This window comes from Vombatus ursinus, unplaced genomic scaffold (assembly GCF_900497805.2).
Source record: "Vombatus ursinus unplaced genomic scaffold, bare-nosed wombat genome assembly UNPS02014778.1, whole genome shotgun sequence".
Taxonomy (NCBI): Eukaryota; Metazoa; Chordata; class Mammalia; order Diprotodontia; family Vombatidae; genus Vombatus; species Vombatus ursinus.
Genome location: NW_020954556.1, coordinates 129,918 through 146,509, shown reverse-complemented (window position 1 = coordinate 146,509; position 16,592 = coordinate 129,918). Strand labels below are relative to the sequence as shown.

At 43.1% G+C, this 16,592-nt stretch overlaps 1 protein-coding gene across 5 annotated transcripts in view; it reads right to left on the bottom strand.

The window, feature by feature from the left end:
* Positions 1–12,222: 12,222 nt before the first annotated feature.
* Positions 12,223–16,592, bottom strand: part of HR (HR lysine demethylase and nuclear receptor corepressor) — a 20,015-nt gene continuing 15,645 nt past the window's right edge. For 4 of the 5 annotated variants that reach the window (XM_027865541.1, XM_027865539.1, XM_027865542.1 and 1 more), the window contains 3 exons: positions 14,249–14,413; positions 13,602–13,730; positions 12,592–13,387 (listed from right to left, as the gene is read on the bottom strand). In XM_027865541.1, the coding sequence (XP_027721342.1) occupies positions 13,325–13,387; positions 13,602–13,730; positions 14,249–14,413 (357 nt within the window). In that variant the 3' untranslated portion in view covers positions 12,592–13,324. Of the gene's footprint in view, positions 12,422–12,591; positions 13,388–13,601; positions 13,731–14,248; positions 14,414–16,592 lie in introns of those variants that run through there. The other variant, XM_027865543.1, reaches the window with a different exon arrangement.

The following is a 16,592-nucleotide window of genomic DNA, read 5'->3' as shown; positions in this document are numbered from 1 at the left end:
TTCAATAGACTGTCCATCTAAGAGTATTTCATAATAAATCAATACTCCTATAACTCTGTAGTCTTATCAGTATAAATTTTTCCTCCAGTAATGCAGACTGCAACCCACCCCAATGATCTCTTTATTTTTAATTCAATTTTATTTTATTTTTAGCTCTGAATTCTCCCCCTTCTCTCTCTCCTCCCTTCACTGATAAAGCAAGAAACAGAAAACCTATGATAAGCATTTAAAATCAATCAATCGATCCATAAACATTTTTTAAGTGCCTGGTATGTGTCAGGCACTGTGCTAAGCTTTAGGAATACAAAAAGAGGCAAAAGATAGTCTCAAGCAAAGCAAATTCCTTCATTAGCTATGTCTGAATATATCTCTACATATGTATGTACATATTTATTCATATATATGTATATGCATGTGCCTCAATCTGTGGCATCTATGTATCTGGAGGTAGGAAGCATGTTTCATTATGTATTCTCTATTCTTGAAGAGGACCATGACATCAGGAAGATGATGTCATGACTTACAAGTGAATTGGATTTAAATGAGGGAGGGCTGTGCAAAGTCACCAGCCTCACTTTCTCCTTTCAGAGTTATCTGGGTCCAGTGGCCAGATACAGATCAGGATGATTTGAGATGGCCCTGAATGCAGTGGGAGACTTTTTAAGTTGAGGTCTTTAACAGGTCTCAGTCTGACTGAGGCAAAGCCCAGTCAGTGATTAAGGCTGGGTAAGAAATGAGGCAGAGAATGGCTTCTTTAATCTAGTTTAAAAATATATATATATCAATCGGGAGGGAAAGAAATCCCCTATCCCAATCTAGCCAAAACAGAAACAATTGCTATTTACATTCACTCTGAGCCAATCAGGGCCCAAACAATGACCAAGTGGGGCTTGGCCTAGGACCCATTGTTGGCAATCAACAAGAGCCAGTATGATTTGGGATTAAGGCATGGTCCTCAAGAAAGAAATCTAGCCCATCTTGCTAGGTTTCAACAATCCTCTGAAACTGTGGTTGGTTATTGCAGTGATCAGTGTTTCTAAGTCTATAGTAATAGTTGTTTGTCTTTACAATACTATTGTCATTGTATAAATTGTGCTGGTTCTTTTCCCTTTGCTTTCCACCAATTCACACAAATCTTCCCAAATTTCTCTGAAACAATACCTTCCATCATTTCTTGCCTATGGAAAAGTAACCCCCAGATGTTTCCAAACAAAGGCCCTCATTCTGTAATCTCATCTGGTTGAGAGGTTCATCAGATTGATCAGGAATTTCCCTGATCATCCCCCTTCTTCTTTGATAATCATATGTTCTTCATCAATCTGGTTTTTCTTATATTATCCATTTCTTTTGGATGGCCATTCATCCTATTTAGGAGACCCTATCATGTTCTGGGACTTGATACAGTCAGCACAATGCCATCAGCAGAATGTAAACTTCTGGAGGGCAGAGACAGCCTCTATTTCATATTTGTCATCTCAGTGCCTGGCATTTACTAAGTGCTTAATAACTGCTTACTGACCAATCAATCCACAAACATGAATGTGTGCAGAACCTCTTCTACTTGGACACTAAGTTGTACATCTATGCAAAATCATTTAGCAGACATCTATGTCTTCACTTTAGGTCTTGACTGGTATTGTTGACAAGAACATAATTATCTCTGGGGCTGAATCTATTGAAGAATCTTGGATAAACTTATCTGTGAGAAATGCTTTATGCCTTATCACTCTCCTCTCTTGGAGGAGAGACTTAAAAATTTGGGTTTTGCTCTAGATAACACTTAGAGCTGCCAATGGCTCAGGACACAGTGGGGAGCCTTTGCCTTTTCAAGCTAAGATTTTTTTTTTCCCTTAGGCAATTGGGGTTAAGTGACTTGTGCAAGGTCACAGAGCTAGTTAAGTGTCAAGTGTTTGGTCTGAGGCCAGATTTGAACTCAGGTCTTCCTGACTTCAGGGCCAGTGCCCTATCCACCTAGCTGCCCCCTCAAGCTAAGATCTTTAGCAGGTCTCAGTTTGACTGAGGCAGCGCCCATTCAGTGATCCATATCTGCCCACTGGACCCAGATGGCTCTGGAGGAGAAAGTGAGGCTGATGACTTGGCACAGCCCTCCCTCACTTAAATCCAGTTCACTTGCATGTCATGACATCACTTCCCTGATGTCATGGTCCTCTTTGATAAAGAAGGATGAAGGACAAACAGCAACCTCTGAGTAGAGAAGGAGCTGTCCACTAGGAACCAAACTTTCAGGTGAGCAACACAGATTTCTTTTTCTTTCTTTCTTTCTTCCTTCCTTCCTTCCTTCCTTCCTTCCTTCCTTCCTTCCTTCCTTCCTTTCTTTCTTTCTTTCTTTCTTTCTTTCTTTCTTTCTTTCTTTCTTTCTTTCTTTCTCTCTTTTCTTCCTTCTCCACATAGGGCATCACACCCTTACCTGTTGGAGCTCTTCCCAAAGGGAATGTAAATTTTAATCTCTGAAAATTTTTGTTTTGTTTTTTTTTCTCTTAAGACCAGCCTTAACCCCAAATCACTCTGGTTCCAGACCAAGTCCTACTTGGTTACTATTTAGGTCCTGATTGGTTCAGAATAAATATCAATAACAATTGTTTGTTTTAGCCAGAAACCCTGAGGGTCTTCCCCTCCCAGATCAATTTTTTTTTAAAGAGGTCATTCTTTGCTTCATTTTTTATTAAGCCTTAATGACTGAATGCACGCTGCCTCAGTCAAACTGAGACCTGTTAAAGACCTTAGCTTGAAAAGACCAAGGTCCCCCCTCTGCATCCTGGGCCATCTCCAGTTGTCCTGATCCATATCTGGCTACTAGACCCAAATGGCTCTGGAATCGAAAATGAAGCTGGTGACTTTGCACAGTCCTCCCTCAATTAAATCCAATTCACTTGCATGTCATGGCATCACCTCCCTCATATCATGGTCCTCTTTGAGAATGAAGGACAAATAGCAGCAGAGCTGCAAATAACTTTAGAGATCATCAAGCTTTCCTTTCCCTCACTTTACAAATGAAGAAACCAGTGCTCAGAGAGGCTGTAAGTGATTTGATTAAAGTCATACAGGTTGGAAGAAGTAGAATATAGATTTGAACCCAGGTTCAGACTCCAGATCTAGGGTTCTTTCTACAACATCAGGTACTACCTGATCAAATACTTTCTTATTTGTATTTTTTTTTTTTTTGTGGCAATCAGGGTTAAATGAGTTGCCCAGGGTTACACAGCTAGTATGTGTCTGAGGCTGGATTCAAACTCAGGTCCTCCTAACTCCAGGACTGGTGTTCTACCCACTTCACTATCTAGCTGTCCCACTTTCTTAAATCAATAAACAATAAACATAGTGGAACTCACTTCCCCTCAAAGTTCAGTATATGTGTCTTTTTAAACAGTTTTATTTATTTTTATTTTTCAAGCAACAAGTATTTTTATTCATCTATCACATATGCATACACACACATTGAGCAAATTTTTAAAAAAACACTCACTTTTATTCTCAATGTCTTTCATTCAAATATATTTTCAAATGTATTTGGCTGACAATATATTTCATTTTGCACCTACTTATTGTCTACTCCACCCCCTCCCTTCTGGTTTTACATACAAATACTCTTGGGAAGATCTAGCTTATTTGGGTCTCATTCCAAGAAGGTTTTTTTTGTACCCTCATTTTCCCCACAATTCCTTTTTGCTGCCTAGTGAGGTGACATTGCTAATATAGCTTACCAACCTTCTCCATAATGGTTTGTAAATGAGCTTGTTTTCTAAGCAGATATTGCCCATATCTGCCATGTTTCTCTATCTGTCAATTTCAAACATGTGGAAAAGGGTGAATGTTGGTGCTACAGACAGAAAGTCAAGTCAAAAAGATGAGCAAGCTTAGTTGGAAATATAAATAATTTAGTTTGGGATGTGTTGACTTTAAAGTGACAAAAGAACATCCAGAAAGAAATACTTTTAAGAAGTGGAAAACTCAGAAAAAGAGGTCGGCATTAGAGTCATATGCATAGAGGTGATGGTTGGAGCTATGGGAATTAATAAAGATTGGCAAGGGAGTAGAGGGCCAAGAACAAACCCCTGGAGAAGACCCCTGTTATAGGGCAGAGGAGATGGATCCATCAAAGGAAAAAGAAAATAACAGTTAGAAAAGTAGGAGCTATTACTGTACTGTAAGAAAAGACAAAAATAAAGAATGTAGAGAAGCATGGAAAGACTTACATGAACTTATGAGAAATTAAGTAAACTGAGTCTGGAAACCTGATGACTGCGACAATGGAGATAGAAAGAATAACCAACACGAAACCATCGAAAATGAATGTTGCAAAATGACCCCAAAGAAGAGGTAGAAGACATCTCCTCTTCATTCATTTTTGAGTGGGTGGGGATCTACGGGTATGAAATATTGTATACATTCATCAGATTTTTTAATGTATTGACCAGTTTTGCTGATTTTTTCTTCTCTTTTTATTTTTTCTTTAAAAAATTCTTTGTTATACAGGATGGCTTTCTAAGAGCGGGGAGAGAAAGAGGGATACAATAAGAAATTTAAGTGGTGTAAAAATGAAAGACATCAATAAAATTTGCTTAAGAAAAAAAGGAAAAAGAAAGCAAGCCAAGAGAACAACCAGAAGATTATGCCTCTGAAATCGAGGGAGAAGAGTATCCAGCAGGAGGCAGTGACCAGCTGTATTAATTGCTAAATATAGCTAGCATTTTTAAAGCACTTTAAGGTTTGCTTTCCATATGCCATTTCTTTTGATGTTCACAACAATCCTCTGAGGTAGGTGCCATTATTATCTCCATTTTACAGATAGAGAAAACTGAGGCTAAGAGAGTTGGAATGACTTGCCCAGGGTCACACAGCTAGTAAGAATCCAAGGCAGGATTTGAACTCTTCCTAACTCCAAATCCAGCATTTCAATTACTGTGTCACCTAACTGCCTCATAACAAAAGTCACAGAGCATGAGTATTGGGGAAAAAAAAAAAAGAAGCAACTGGATTTGACATTTAAGAGGTCATTGGCAAGGTTGAAAAGTTGGGGTGGGGAGGGGTGGTGTGAAGGTCCCATTACTAGATTGTAAGGGGTTGAGGAGAAAAGAGGTGGTGAGGAAGTGGAGAAATCAGACATTTTTTCCAGAATTTACAAGTAAAGTCTAGAGAAATGGGATGGTGGCTAGATGGATGAGTAAGACAACAGAAGGCTATGTTTAGATTTAGGTTTAGGTTTAAGAAAACCAAGACATATCTGTGGGCAGGCGGGAAAGGCTTGAATCCATTGATGAAAAGAAAACAAGAGATGTATAAGAGAGATGGAATGACTTCTCTAGCAAAGTCCTAGATTCTAGGACCTAGAGGAAGCAGGTATGGGATTATATAGAGGTATTAACCTTAATTGGGAGCAGCATTATCTTTTCTGTTAGCAGAGGTGAGGAGAAGAGAGGGGACCATGAGATTGAGTTTTGAGGACTGGAAGAGGGGCCTGAAAGATACTCTAAGGGGCCAGCTAGGTGGCGCAGTGGATAGAGCACCAGACCTGGAGTCAGAATGGACCTGAGTTCAAATCTGGCCTCAGACTAAACACTTGATACATACTAGCTGTGTGACTCTGGGCAACTCACTTAACCCTAACTGCCTAAAAAAAAAAATTTAAAAGAAAGATGCTTTAACCAGATAGCCTCAAACTTTTCCAGGAAGGAGTAGGCCAAGTCTGTTGCTGGTAGCTTGGGGTTGAGAGGTGGGAGGAGAGATGAGTGGTTTGAAACACATGCCAAGGGGAGAGATAAGATAGGGGGTTGTTGATAAGGATAGAGTTGAAGAAGCTTCGAAGAGCCAGCCAAAGTTATGTAACATGAATTTGTAGTGGATGAAGTCAGCTTGATTTTGTGATTTCCGGTGCACCATCCCTGAAGCAAGAGAGGAGAAACCAGGTGGTAGGTATACTCATTCACAGATCAGGAAGGACTGTTGGAAGATCAGAAAACTAGTGATTCTAGGGTAGTAACAGGTGAAATGAATTAAAGTGGCTCCCTGATTCAATTCAGTTCCACAGACATTATTAATTGTCTATTAGTGCAAGGCCAGGGGAATCGAAAGCTGAAAAAAGCCACAGTTCGTGCCTTCAAGGACCTTCCTGTCCAGAAATTCAACCAAAGTGCTCAGGAAGGTGGGTATAGAGGCAAGTGAAGCCAGAGTAAGGAAAATGGGCTGTGAGAACAGGGAGACTGGGCCAAGGGACCTAAATCATGATAAGACTGAAAAACTTGTTTAAAGTGAGTCCTGGATCCTTGTAGTTGGAGAGAAGAATTTCAAAGTTTTGTATCCTCCCTCCCCTCCCCACCCCCCCACCCCCCCCCTGAGAATATAAACTCCTTGAGGGGAAGGACTGGTTTTTGTAGCCCCAGTGCCTTGTACCATACTAACATGAAATTGTTGTTTTATTTGTTGTTACTGTAGTGGTTGTTGTTACTATTATGCAACTATGTGAAGGATCTATGATTTTCTCAATGTGGGGAACTCTATCCAGCAAAGGCAAATCTCAACTGGTCTATGATTTATTAGACAAGTCCTAGGGCGCACCTGAGACACTGAGATATTAAGTGACTTGCTTCCATCACACAGCTAGCAAGTGCCAGGAGTGAGATTTGAATCCAGGTTTTCCCAACTCCAAATCCAGCACAATACATCAACCCACCGCCTCATTAATATCATTATTGCTGTTGTTACATTCAATACTGGGTGCCATGTTTTAGGAAGGACAGTGAGAGGCTTGAGCACATCCAGAGAAAGGTAACAGAAGAAGGAACACAACACCATACCATTGGAATAGATGAAGTTGCTCAGAGTGTTTAGTCCTGAATATAGAAGACTGGAGGGAGGAATGGGTAGAGGGGCAAGATTGCTGTCTTCAAGTCCTTAAGAGTCTGCCTTGTGGAAGAGAGATTAGATTTGCTTTCCTTGGCCTTATAGACTAGAATCAGGAGCAATGGATGTTAGTTATAGGGAGGCAGATTTCAGCTCAATATAAGGAAAAGCTTAATAACAACTAGAAGAGTCCCATAATGGCATGGCCTCTCTCAAGAGGTGATTGGCACTGGCCCTGGAGTCAGGAGGACCTGAGTTCAAATCTGACCTCAGACACTTGACACTTACTAGCTGTGTGACCCTGAGCAAGTCACTTAATTCCATTGCCTAGCAAAAAACTAAAACAAAAACAAAAAAAATCAAGAGGTGATTGGTTTACTCTCATCAGAGGCCTTGAAACAGAAGTTGAATGACTACCTGTCAAAGACGTTGAAAAAAGACTCTTGCTCAGAGATAACTTGGGCTGGATGATCTTTGAGGTCCCTCTCCACTCTGAGCTCTTTCGATTCTGATTGGGAATTGGGAAAGACCTCTTGAAGAAGTTGGCACCTGAGTTTCGCATTGTAGGAAGACAGGTATTTCAAGAGTCAGAGGTGAGGAAGGACTCATTCAAGGCATGAAGAGACCACTGGTAAAGAGGCAAAAAGGAGGGTGAGAAAATGCTGTCTGTGGTGAATGGCAAATTGTCCGTTTTAGCTAGAAAATAGAGTGTTTAAGGGAGAATAACATCTAATTAGCCTGAAAAGATAGGTTAGAATCATTTAGTTAGGCCTAATTTCTTTCCTCAATGCCAGTCACATGTTGTCAAATACTTGCTGGATCTGTCTTTTTTTCCCCTTTACTTTTTTTTTTTAATTAACAAAAAAACAAACCCCTTGTATCAAGTATACTACCAAGCAAAAGAAATTCCTGCATTGGCCATGTCCAAAAATATATGTCTCATTCTGCATTTCAAGGCCATCATCTTTGTTAGAAAGAAGGTATTATGCTTCATCACTGGTCCTCTGGTACTGTGGTTGGTCACTATGCTGATCAAAGAATTGTTGGATATGTCTACCTGGACATATTACAGGTTTCTCATACTTGATGTGTCCAAAATGGAGCTTAATACTCCCTACTTCTCCAATCTACTCCTCCAGACTTTCTTACTTCTGTTGAGGGTACCACCATCTTTCTAGCCATCCAGGTCCAACTTAGGAGTCATCTTACCTAGACTCTGCCCTGTCCCTCAACCTCCATATTCAATTATTTACCAACTGTCACATTTCCCCCATTCATCCCCTTCTTTCTTTCAACTCACATAGCCACAACCTTAGTTCAGGCACCACCTCTCACATGGACTATAATAACTTTCTGGGGTCTATGGGGTTGTTCAGGAGCGCTAGCACCTTGGCAAGCCCTTTTCAGGGCTGCTCATCCACACTTTGTATTCACCTGATTCACCCAACTCTCGCCTGTGGCTCCAAGAAGCTGTAGCATATGCAGTGGCCATACCCAGGCAAACGATCTTGACAGACGGGTGAAACCAGGTTGAGGGTAACTGACAGGTCTCAAACCTATTGGTGAGTTAGGGGGATGTCTACCATAAGCATGTGAAGACTTTCCCCAGTAGAATGGGTAGAGAGAACAATTTGTTCCAATGGCCATGAAGGTGGCTGAAGCAGGTGCTGTAGAGAGCTTAGAGCTTGGTCAGGCATCAAAGACACCAAGGTCATCCACTGCATCCTGGACCATTGCTAATCCTCTTGATTTTTGTCCTGCCACTAGACTTTGATGACACAGGAAGAGAGAGTAAGGTGATGACTTTGTGCCTCATTTTAATCTAATTCATACACAAGTCAAGATGTCACCCGTGATGTCATCAGCCCTCTTCAAAAATGAAGGACAACACACTTGACACTTACTAGCTGTGTGACCCTGGGCAAGTCACAACCCTGATTGCCTCACCAAAAATAAAAAAAAATTAAAGACAAACAACAATAGACTCCTAATTGTTCTTCCATCTCTAATATCTCCATTCTACAGCCCAGCCTCCAAACAACTGACAAAATAATCTTCCTAAAACATGGGTCTGACCACATCATACCTCTGCCCAAAATCTTTCAATGGCTCCCTTTTGCCTACAGGATAAAATAGAAATTCTTTTTTTTTTTTTAATAGAAATTCTTTATCTTGGCATTTAAGGCTCTTTATAATCTGGCTCCCATCTACATTTCCAGGGTTATTTCACATGACTCCCCTTCACAAACTCTGAGTTCCAACCAAACTGGACTCCTAGCCAGAGGTGGGGAACCTGCTGGAAACTCAACCTTCTATCTTCTGCCTCCATACCAGCATATAGCAGGTGCTTAATAAAAGTGTGTTGAATTGAATATGTCTATCTTATGCTCTTCAAATTGGCAAATGTGACCAAAAAAGGGAAAATAACCATTATTGGAGGGACTGCAGGAAAACAGATGCATTAATGCAGTGTTGATGGAACTGATCCAGTCATTCTGGAAAGTAGTTTGGGACTATGCTCCAAAAGTTGCTAAATTGTGCACACTCTTTGGCCTAGAGCACTCTTAGGCCTAGAGATTAAAGAAAGAAGAAAAGGACTTATATGTATGCAAATATTTATAGCAGCTCTTTCTATGATGGCAAAGAACTGGAAACTGAAGAAGTGTTCATCAACTAGAGAATGTCTGAACAAATTATGCTATATGAATGGAATGGAATACTATTGTGCCATTAGAAATGATGAAAGAAATTATTTCAGAGAAACCTAGGAAGACTTATATGAACTGATGCTGCCAAGTGAAGCACCTGGAGAACAATGTACGCTTAACAACATTGTAAAGACAAATAAATAGAAAAGATTTAAAAATGGAGATCAATGCAGTGACCAAAAATGATTCCAGAGAACTAACAGTGAACTATGCTACCTACCTCCTTACAAAGAGGTGATGGATTGAATATGCAAAAATGAGACAATCATTTCTTGGACAGGGTCAATGCAGGAATTTATTTTGTTTGATTATGCGTATTTTTACAAGGGTTTCCTTTTCCTTTTCATTTGGGGGCAGAAGCAGGAGAGAGAAAAAATGCTTATTAATTGAAATGTTGCAGTTGAGTCATTTCAGTTGTACCCAACTCTTTATGACCCCATTTGGGGTTTTCCTGGTGAAGATACTGGAACAGTTTGCCATTTCCTTCTCCAGCTCATTTTATAGATGAGGAACTGAGGCAAACAGGGTTTAATGACTTGCCCAGGGTTACAGTTAGTAAGTATCTGAGGCCAGATTTGAACTCGTGAAGAGGAGTCTTCCTAACTTACAAGCCTGGCACTCTACCCACTATACCACCTAACTGCCCCAATAATTACAATACTATTAACTGAAAAATTAATTGAAATAAATTTAAATAGATTGAACTAATTTTTTTTAATTAAATGAATATGCCTAGGAATGTGCCAGGTAGCTTGGAATCACAAGAAAAGCTGAATGGCTCAGGGAAACTTTCCCACTGCTCTCCATTACAGGTAAGACATTGTCTTTGCATACAAAGGAAGCTCTCCATGTTTGCAGGCAATGGAAAGAGCATTAGCTTTGGAGAGGGGGGCGGGGCCAAGGGGAGGGCCTAGGTTCAAATTCTGCCCGTAGAACTTTTTACCTGCGTGACCAAAGTCACCTACTCTCCCTAGGTCTCAGTTTCCTTATCTATAAAAGGAGGAGCTTGAACTGTGAGATCCCCCTCCAGCTCTCCCCATGTGGGTCTCTCCACTGGACAGGAGGTTTGGGAATTCTAGACTTCGGATACTAGAATTCTGTATCAAACATAAGCAACAAATCAGATGGGAATGGATGAGAGAGTAGTTCTTGGGTCCTAATCAAGTATAAAGAAGAGGGTATTTCAAGAAGTAGGAGGAAGTCTGGAGGCCATCTAGTTAAACTGTCCTGGAGAAAGGAATAACCTTTTTGATGTGAATGAGCAATTTCTCTCATCCAGGAAGATATCTCTGGATACAATCCCAGGGATAGAGAAGAATAACAACAGAAGAGTAAGGAGAGATGACAAAGGTGTACTTAGTGATGAGACATATAAGAGAGAAGAGAGAAAAAAGGAGTTAACAGACAGACATGTCATATGTAGAAGGAGAGATGTCCATGGAAGAACAGATCAAATCTGATGCCCATGCACCCCTGCCCCAGCTTATTTGTGAGTTCAAGAAGGCAGCAAATAGGCAGGGCCTGGCTGGTCCGCAGAGCTGACCAATGGCCTCCATGAATGAGCAGGGGTGTGTGTCTTAGAGCATGAGAGAGATCAGTTATTCAATGAGTATTTATTAAGCACTTACTATGTGCCAGCTACTGAGCTAAGTGCTGTGGCTATAAAGAAAAAGCAAAAATAGTCTGCCCTCAAAGAGTTTACATTCTAATGGAGGAGAAAATGTGAATGTATATGGTACATGGAAAAAAAAACCACAAAGTGGATGCAAAGGAATTTTAAAGGGGAAATCCCCAAAAGCCAGGGGAATGAAGAAAGGTCTCCTGTAGAAAGTGATGCTTGAGCTAAGTCGTCAAGGAAAAGCCAAAGACTCTGAGAGGTGGAGGTGAGGAGGCACGGAGGATAGGCAATAATACAAAGGCAAGGAGATGAGAAATGGAGGGCCATGCATGAAGACCAGCAATAGACAGAATGACTGAACTATAGAGTACATAGAGGAGAGTAATGTGTAAGAAGACTGGAAAGGTAGAAAGAGGCCAAGTTGTGAAGGGCTTTAAAATGCCAAGCATTTGATACTTGGTCCCAGAGGCAATAGGGAGCCACTGGAGTTTATTGAAGTGGGGAGGAGGTACGATGGAGCAATTTGAGGCAGGGAGACCAATTAGGGAGCTTTTGAAATAATCTAGGCAGGTGCTGGTGAAGGCCTGAACAAGGATGTGTGAGTATAAAGAGGAGATCACAAACAAGAGATATTGTAGAGATAGAAAAGCCAAGATTTGGTCACTGACTAGCCATGTGGAATGGGTGAGACTGAGAAGGTGAGGATGGGACCAAGGGTTCAAACCTAGGTGACTGGAAGGATGATGGTGCCCCAAAGAGTACAAACTTTGGAAGAGGAGGAGGATTGGGGGTGGGGGGGGGAATATCAAGCTCTCTTCTGGACAGGATGGATTTGAGATGCCTGCCGGACATTCAGTTCACAGTGTCAGAAGCATCACCAGGACTGGCTTTCTAGATCTAGTAATTATTTGCACAGATTACAATTGCACCTATGGGAGCTGATGAGATCAGACAGGGAGCTTCTGTGTCTTCTGGTTCCTTCCCCCCTCCCCACCTCCCAGAAGAATGTAAGCTCTTTGAGAGCAGAAATGCTCTTACTTTTGCCTTTGTATCCTCAGGGCCTGGCACAGTGCCTGGTACATAGTAGGTGCTTAATAAGTACTTGCTGATTGACTGGTTGACCTACTGCTCTGGTTTCCCCAGGGTCACCCCATCGAGTCCTTGATGCCGGTATCAACAATGAAGGCTCCATCTTCTAGTCAGTTCATCTTGAGCATAAACCATCCAGGTGAGGGACCTGGTCACAGGAATCATTGGGAATAGGGCCATGGAGGTATTTGGAGGTAGCGAGCCATCCCAACATCTCCATAGCCTTTCTCCCTTCCCCCATCATAAGGAAGGAATCCAATCTTTCCTTCATGCCCCATGGTATGTGAATGTTGTGTGCAATGCCAACCACACCAAAAGTATTCACAAAACAACACAAACTTTAATGGGTACTCAAACTTGTAAGGAAGAGAGGGGCAGTGCCACCCAGACCATGGTCCCGCCAGCAGACCCTGCAAGCTCTGGAGTATCCCTCACCTCCATCTAATCCCCTGCCCTCCTAGCCCCTCTATAAGGCAAGTAGAATAAGGAAGATTCCTGTTGCCTCACAGTGCCCATTTGGCAAAGGGTGATGGTGGAAAGGACATCCCTAGGGAATTCATCTAGGATGGGAAGACAGGGAAGAAAATCTGGGCAAAAGTAGAGTGCTGAGGGCAAGGAGGCAGTGGCATAGTTTAAGTCAGACTGATTTCCCAAGTTCACCCAGGTGCCTGGGAAGGACTGTTTTTCTTGTCCTGGGATCCCTGTGGGCATTTGAGACCATGTACTAGAGGAGAAGGGAGAACACATATCAGAAGAGCTGAGCCCTTATTCAGTGCCAGCATTAGGCGGATGAGCAGAGTGGTATCAGAGCATACACAAGCATTGGCAGTACTCTGTGTATTGGTTGTAGGGTTCAAGGCAGGCTGCCTTGGGAGATCATGCCTTGCTTGTGACCAGAGGGATGCCCATGGGGTCAGTTCCCAAGATTTCTAGCATCTTCCCCAATTGATGCCCAGGGATGAGTTGCTGGGGCAAACACCCAGTTGGCATGCTGGTGTTTGCTTTGTCTTATCTGTGCTTCCCCTCCCACCCTGAATGACTGGGTCCCCCCCTATTTAGAATCGTGTAAGGTTCCCACAGCCTCCTTCACCGCTTGAAATATGGCCCAGTCCATCTATGAGAGACAGAAAAGAGGAGGATGTATCAAGTGCTGCTCCATAACTGGCCCTGGCATATGGCTTCCTCCACCCAAGAATTTCCCTTTAACCCTTACCCACAGCTGAGGGCTTCCTTGGCATGGGTCAAATGCACAAGATGCCATCTTTCCCATGGTCCACAGCCCCCCAATACTAAAGAGCACTGAGTGGTACCCTAATTGAGGTCCTCACCTGGCTATAAACCTGGCGGGCATCAGGGGGGAGGTTGGGTGCCTGGTGGCAGAGCTGAGTGGAGAGCCCAATGGTCTCAGGAGACAGGAAATACTGGGTGACGCTGACTGAGTTCACCAGGCCCTGAACCTGTGCCAGGGAGGAGAAGCATATGTAGGAGAGAGAAGTCACAAAAATGATACACTCTTTGGTCCTCAAGTTCTAGATAAACACTTCTCTGATGCCCCCTCCCACGCTCTGGACTCGGCGCTTAGGGGGCAAGGTCTATGGTACAGGTTTGAGTGTAGCAAGGGGTACCTTGTGGACAGCTGGTACCACCTTCAAGTAGGGAATATGGTAGAAAGGGCACTGAGATGATCACAGAAGCTGCTTTAAAGAGATCATCTGTTTCACCCATGAAGGACCTGAAGTCCACAAAGCTGAGGTCACACAGGTAGTCATCAGCAGATCCAGGATTTCAACCCGGATCCTTTTGACTCCAAATCCCATACTCTTCCCATCTATTATACAGACCACGTCTCCTAATAAGCCATTGCTGCCTCCCATCTGTACAGTTCTGATGTTGAATGAGACGTGCAGCGTCTAGCAAAGGTCAGGGATTGGTTGTTACTCTGAGTAAGCCAGTCTCCCACCCTGCCTGCCCAGACCTGGTGAGGGGCCCCCGCGGGCACCAGCACAGCCTCGCCGGGGGCCTGTAGAAGGGTCCAGCCGCTCACACCCCACTCCTCCCGAAGGCGTCGACGCAGTGCAGTGTCCAGATAGCAGCCGCCTGGGGACCCTGGATCCAGGGTGCCTGCTCCAGCCGGGCACACCTAGCAAAGAAATTTAGAGGCTCTTACAGTTAGAGCTGAGAGGGATCTCAGGGAATCGGGAGCTCACGTGGGGGTGTTGCCTCTTCCCCGCCTCCCACTTTCCCCACTAAGAAAGGCCAGGGCCGCTAGAAGGATGCCATAAGGCTGGATCCCTTGGACTACTTCGTCACTTAGGTAATAGTGAGGGGGTCTGAGATGGGGAAAAAAAAGGAGACAGGGACAAACAATGCAGCCCCAGGCTAAAGACCATCTAGGCCTGAGACTTCTGGGGTGGAAAAAAAAAGGCAGAAATAGAGAGATGAAGGGCTGAGGGTTGCCCAGGTTGGCAGGCTCAGAAATGTGAGATGATGGGACTGAGGAGAAAGGAGGGAGGGATTAAGGACTCAGAAACTGGGTAACAATAGGTAATGTACTCAGTTTAAATGCCTTATTCTCTCACAGCAAATGGCTATAAGACCCTCTTGATAATAGCATTTATAAAGCACTTTACATATGTTAACTGACTCAATCTTCACAACCACTCTGGGAGGTAGGTGTCACTATGATCCCCATTTTACAGACGGGCCAACCAAGGCAGACAGCAGTCAAGTGACTTGCCCAGGGTCACACAGCTATGAAGTGCCTGAAATCAAATCTTTCAGGCCCAGTACCCTCTCCACAGTACCCCCAGCCAGCTCTCTAATCCTCCACCTTCCTCTCTACTTATGCAAATTTTCCCCATCTCTTTCAAACCAATTAAGAGCCCACAAGGGTCCTTTTTTTTTTCCCTCAGAGCTCTTATGGCACATGCAGTTAGGGAACATTTACTGCCCTGTATTTTTATATTCCCTCTCTCTCCATGTGGGTCCTGTCACTTCAACCAGATTGGGTTGTCTTTGAAGATGGTGGGGTCCACGCCACGCAGATCTGCAAGCCAGAGCTGCAGGACCACTTGCTGGGGACATTAGAGATGGAATACTGGTTCAGGTGTGGGTTGGAGTAGGTGGGCTTTGAGGTCCCTGACACTTCTGGGAGTCTGTGACTATGAATTCCTTGGAGGACAAGGACTGAGTCCTATTCTTTTCTCCCCCATTGACTCTAGCCTAAGACTGGGGTGTGCAAAACGCCTATAATGTGTTTGTTGAATTCAGTCAATAGAACCCGAGTTTCATAAGGGCAGGGTCGAACTCATTTTTGGTGTTGTATTTACAGGGCCTGGCCCATATTAAGTGCTTAATAAATGCCTGTTGATTGATCGGTTGAGCAGAACTGCATTGCTCTCTTATAGTCAACCAATTAGAATCCTCCATTTAAAAGTTGTTTTTTTTTTCCTGCAACTTGTAATAAATTCATACCTTTGTTGAGAGGCAGCTGGGAATAATAGGGTTTTAGACAAAGAGCCAAAAAGACCTGGGTTTAAATCCCATCCCCAACACTTAGAAGCTGTGTGACCATGAGCAAGTCACTTACCTTCCTATATCTCAGTTTCCTCTCCTATAAAATTAGGATAATAATCCCTGTATTACCTACTTCAGATGGTTGTAATGAGGTCAAACGAGAGGTTACATGTGAAGCTCTTCGCAGACTTCTAGGAGCGCTGGATTTGCAGTCAGAGAACCTGAATTCAAATCCTGACTCTCATTTACCACCTACATAACATTGAGCAGATACAACCTGTCTGGGCCTGAGTTTCCTCACTGGCAAAATGATTTAGATTACATGGCTTTGGAGGGTCCTTCTCAGATCCATAGCAATGACCCCAATGTCAGATAATTATTATTATTACATCTAACTTCTCTTATTCCTTGTGGATTTTCCTACCTGAAGCAGACATTCTAGGCAGCTCAAAAGCTAGGTGAAGGCCACCCTCTCCACCTGCCACCCCCCACTCCCTACAACCTCCCCCCTCTCCTCTCCATTCACACAGATCTGTTTCTGGACTAGCAAGAACCCGTAGTGGGTCCAGTCTTCAATGGACCTGAATGTGCCACGTGACCCCTATAGTCCAGAGAAGCTCCAGGGAAACTAATACAGTACAGAGGTTTCGAGAAGCTAATTTGCCTCCACAGCCAATCTAGGAATTCAGGTCTACACTAGAGTTTGGGTTAGAGTCCTAAGTTTACTAAAGGTCTACCCTAAGGTAGATATGGCAGGCTGAGGGAGTTCCGCCTCCCTAGTTACACAAAGCTGGGCTGCTCAG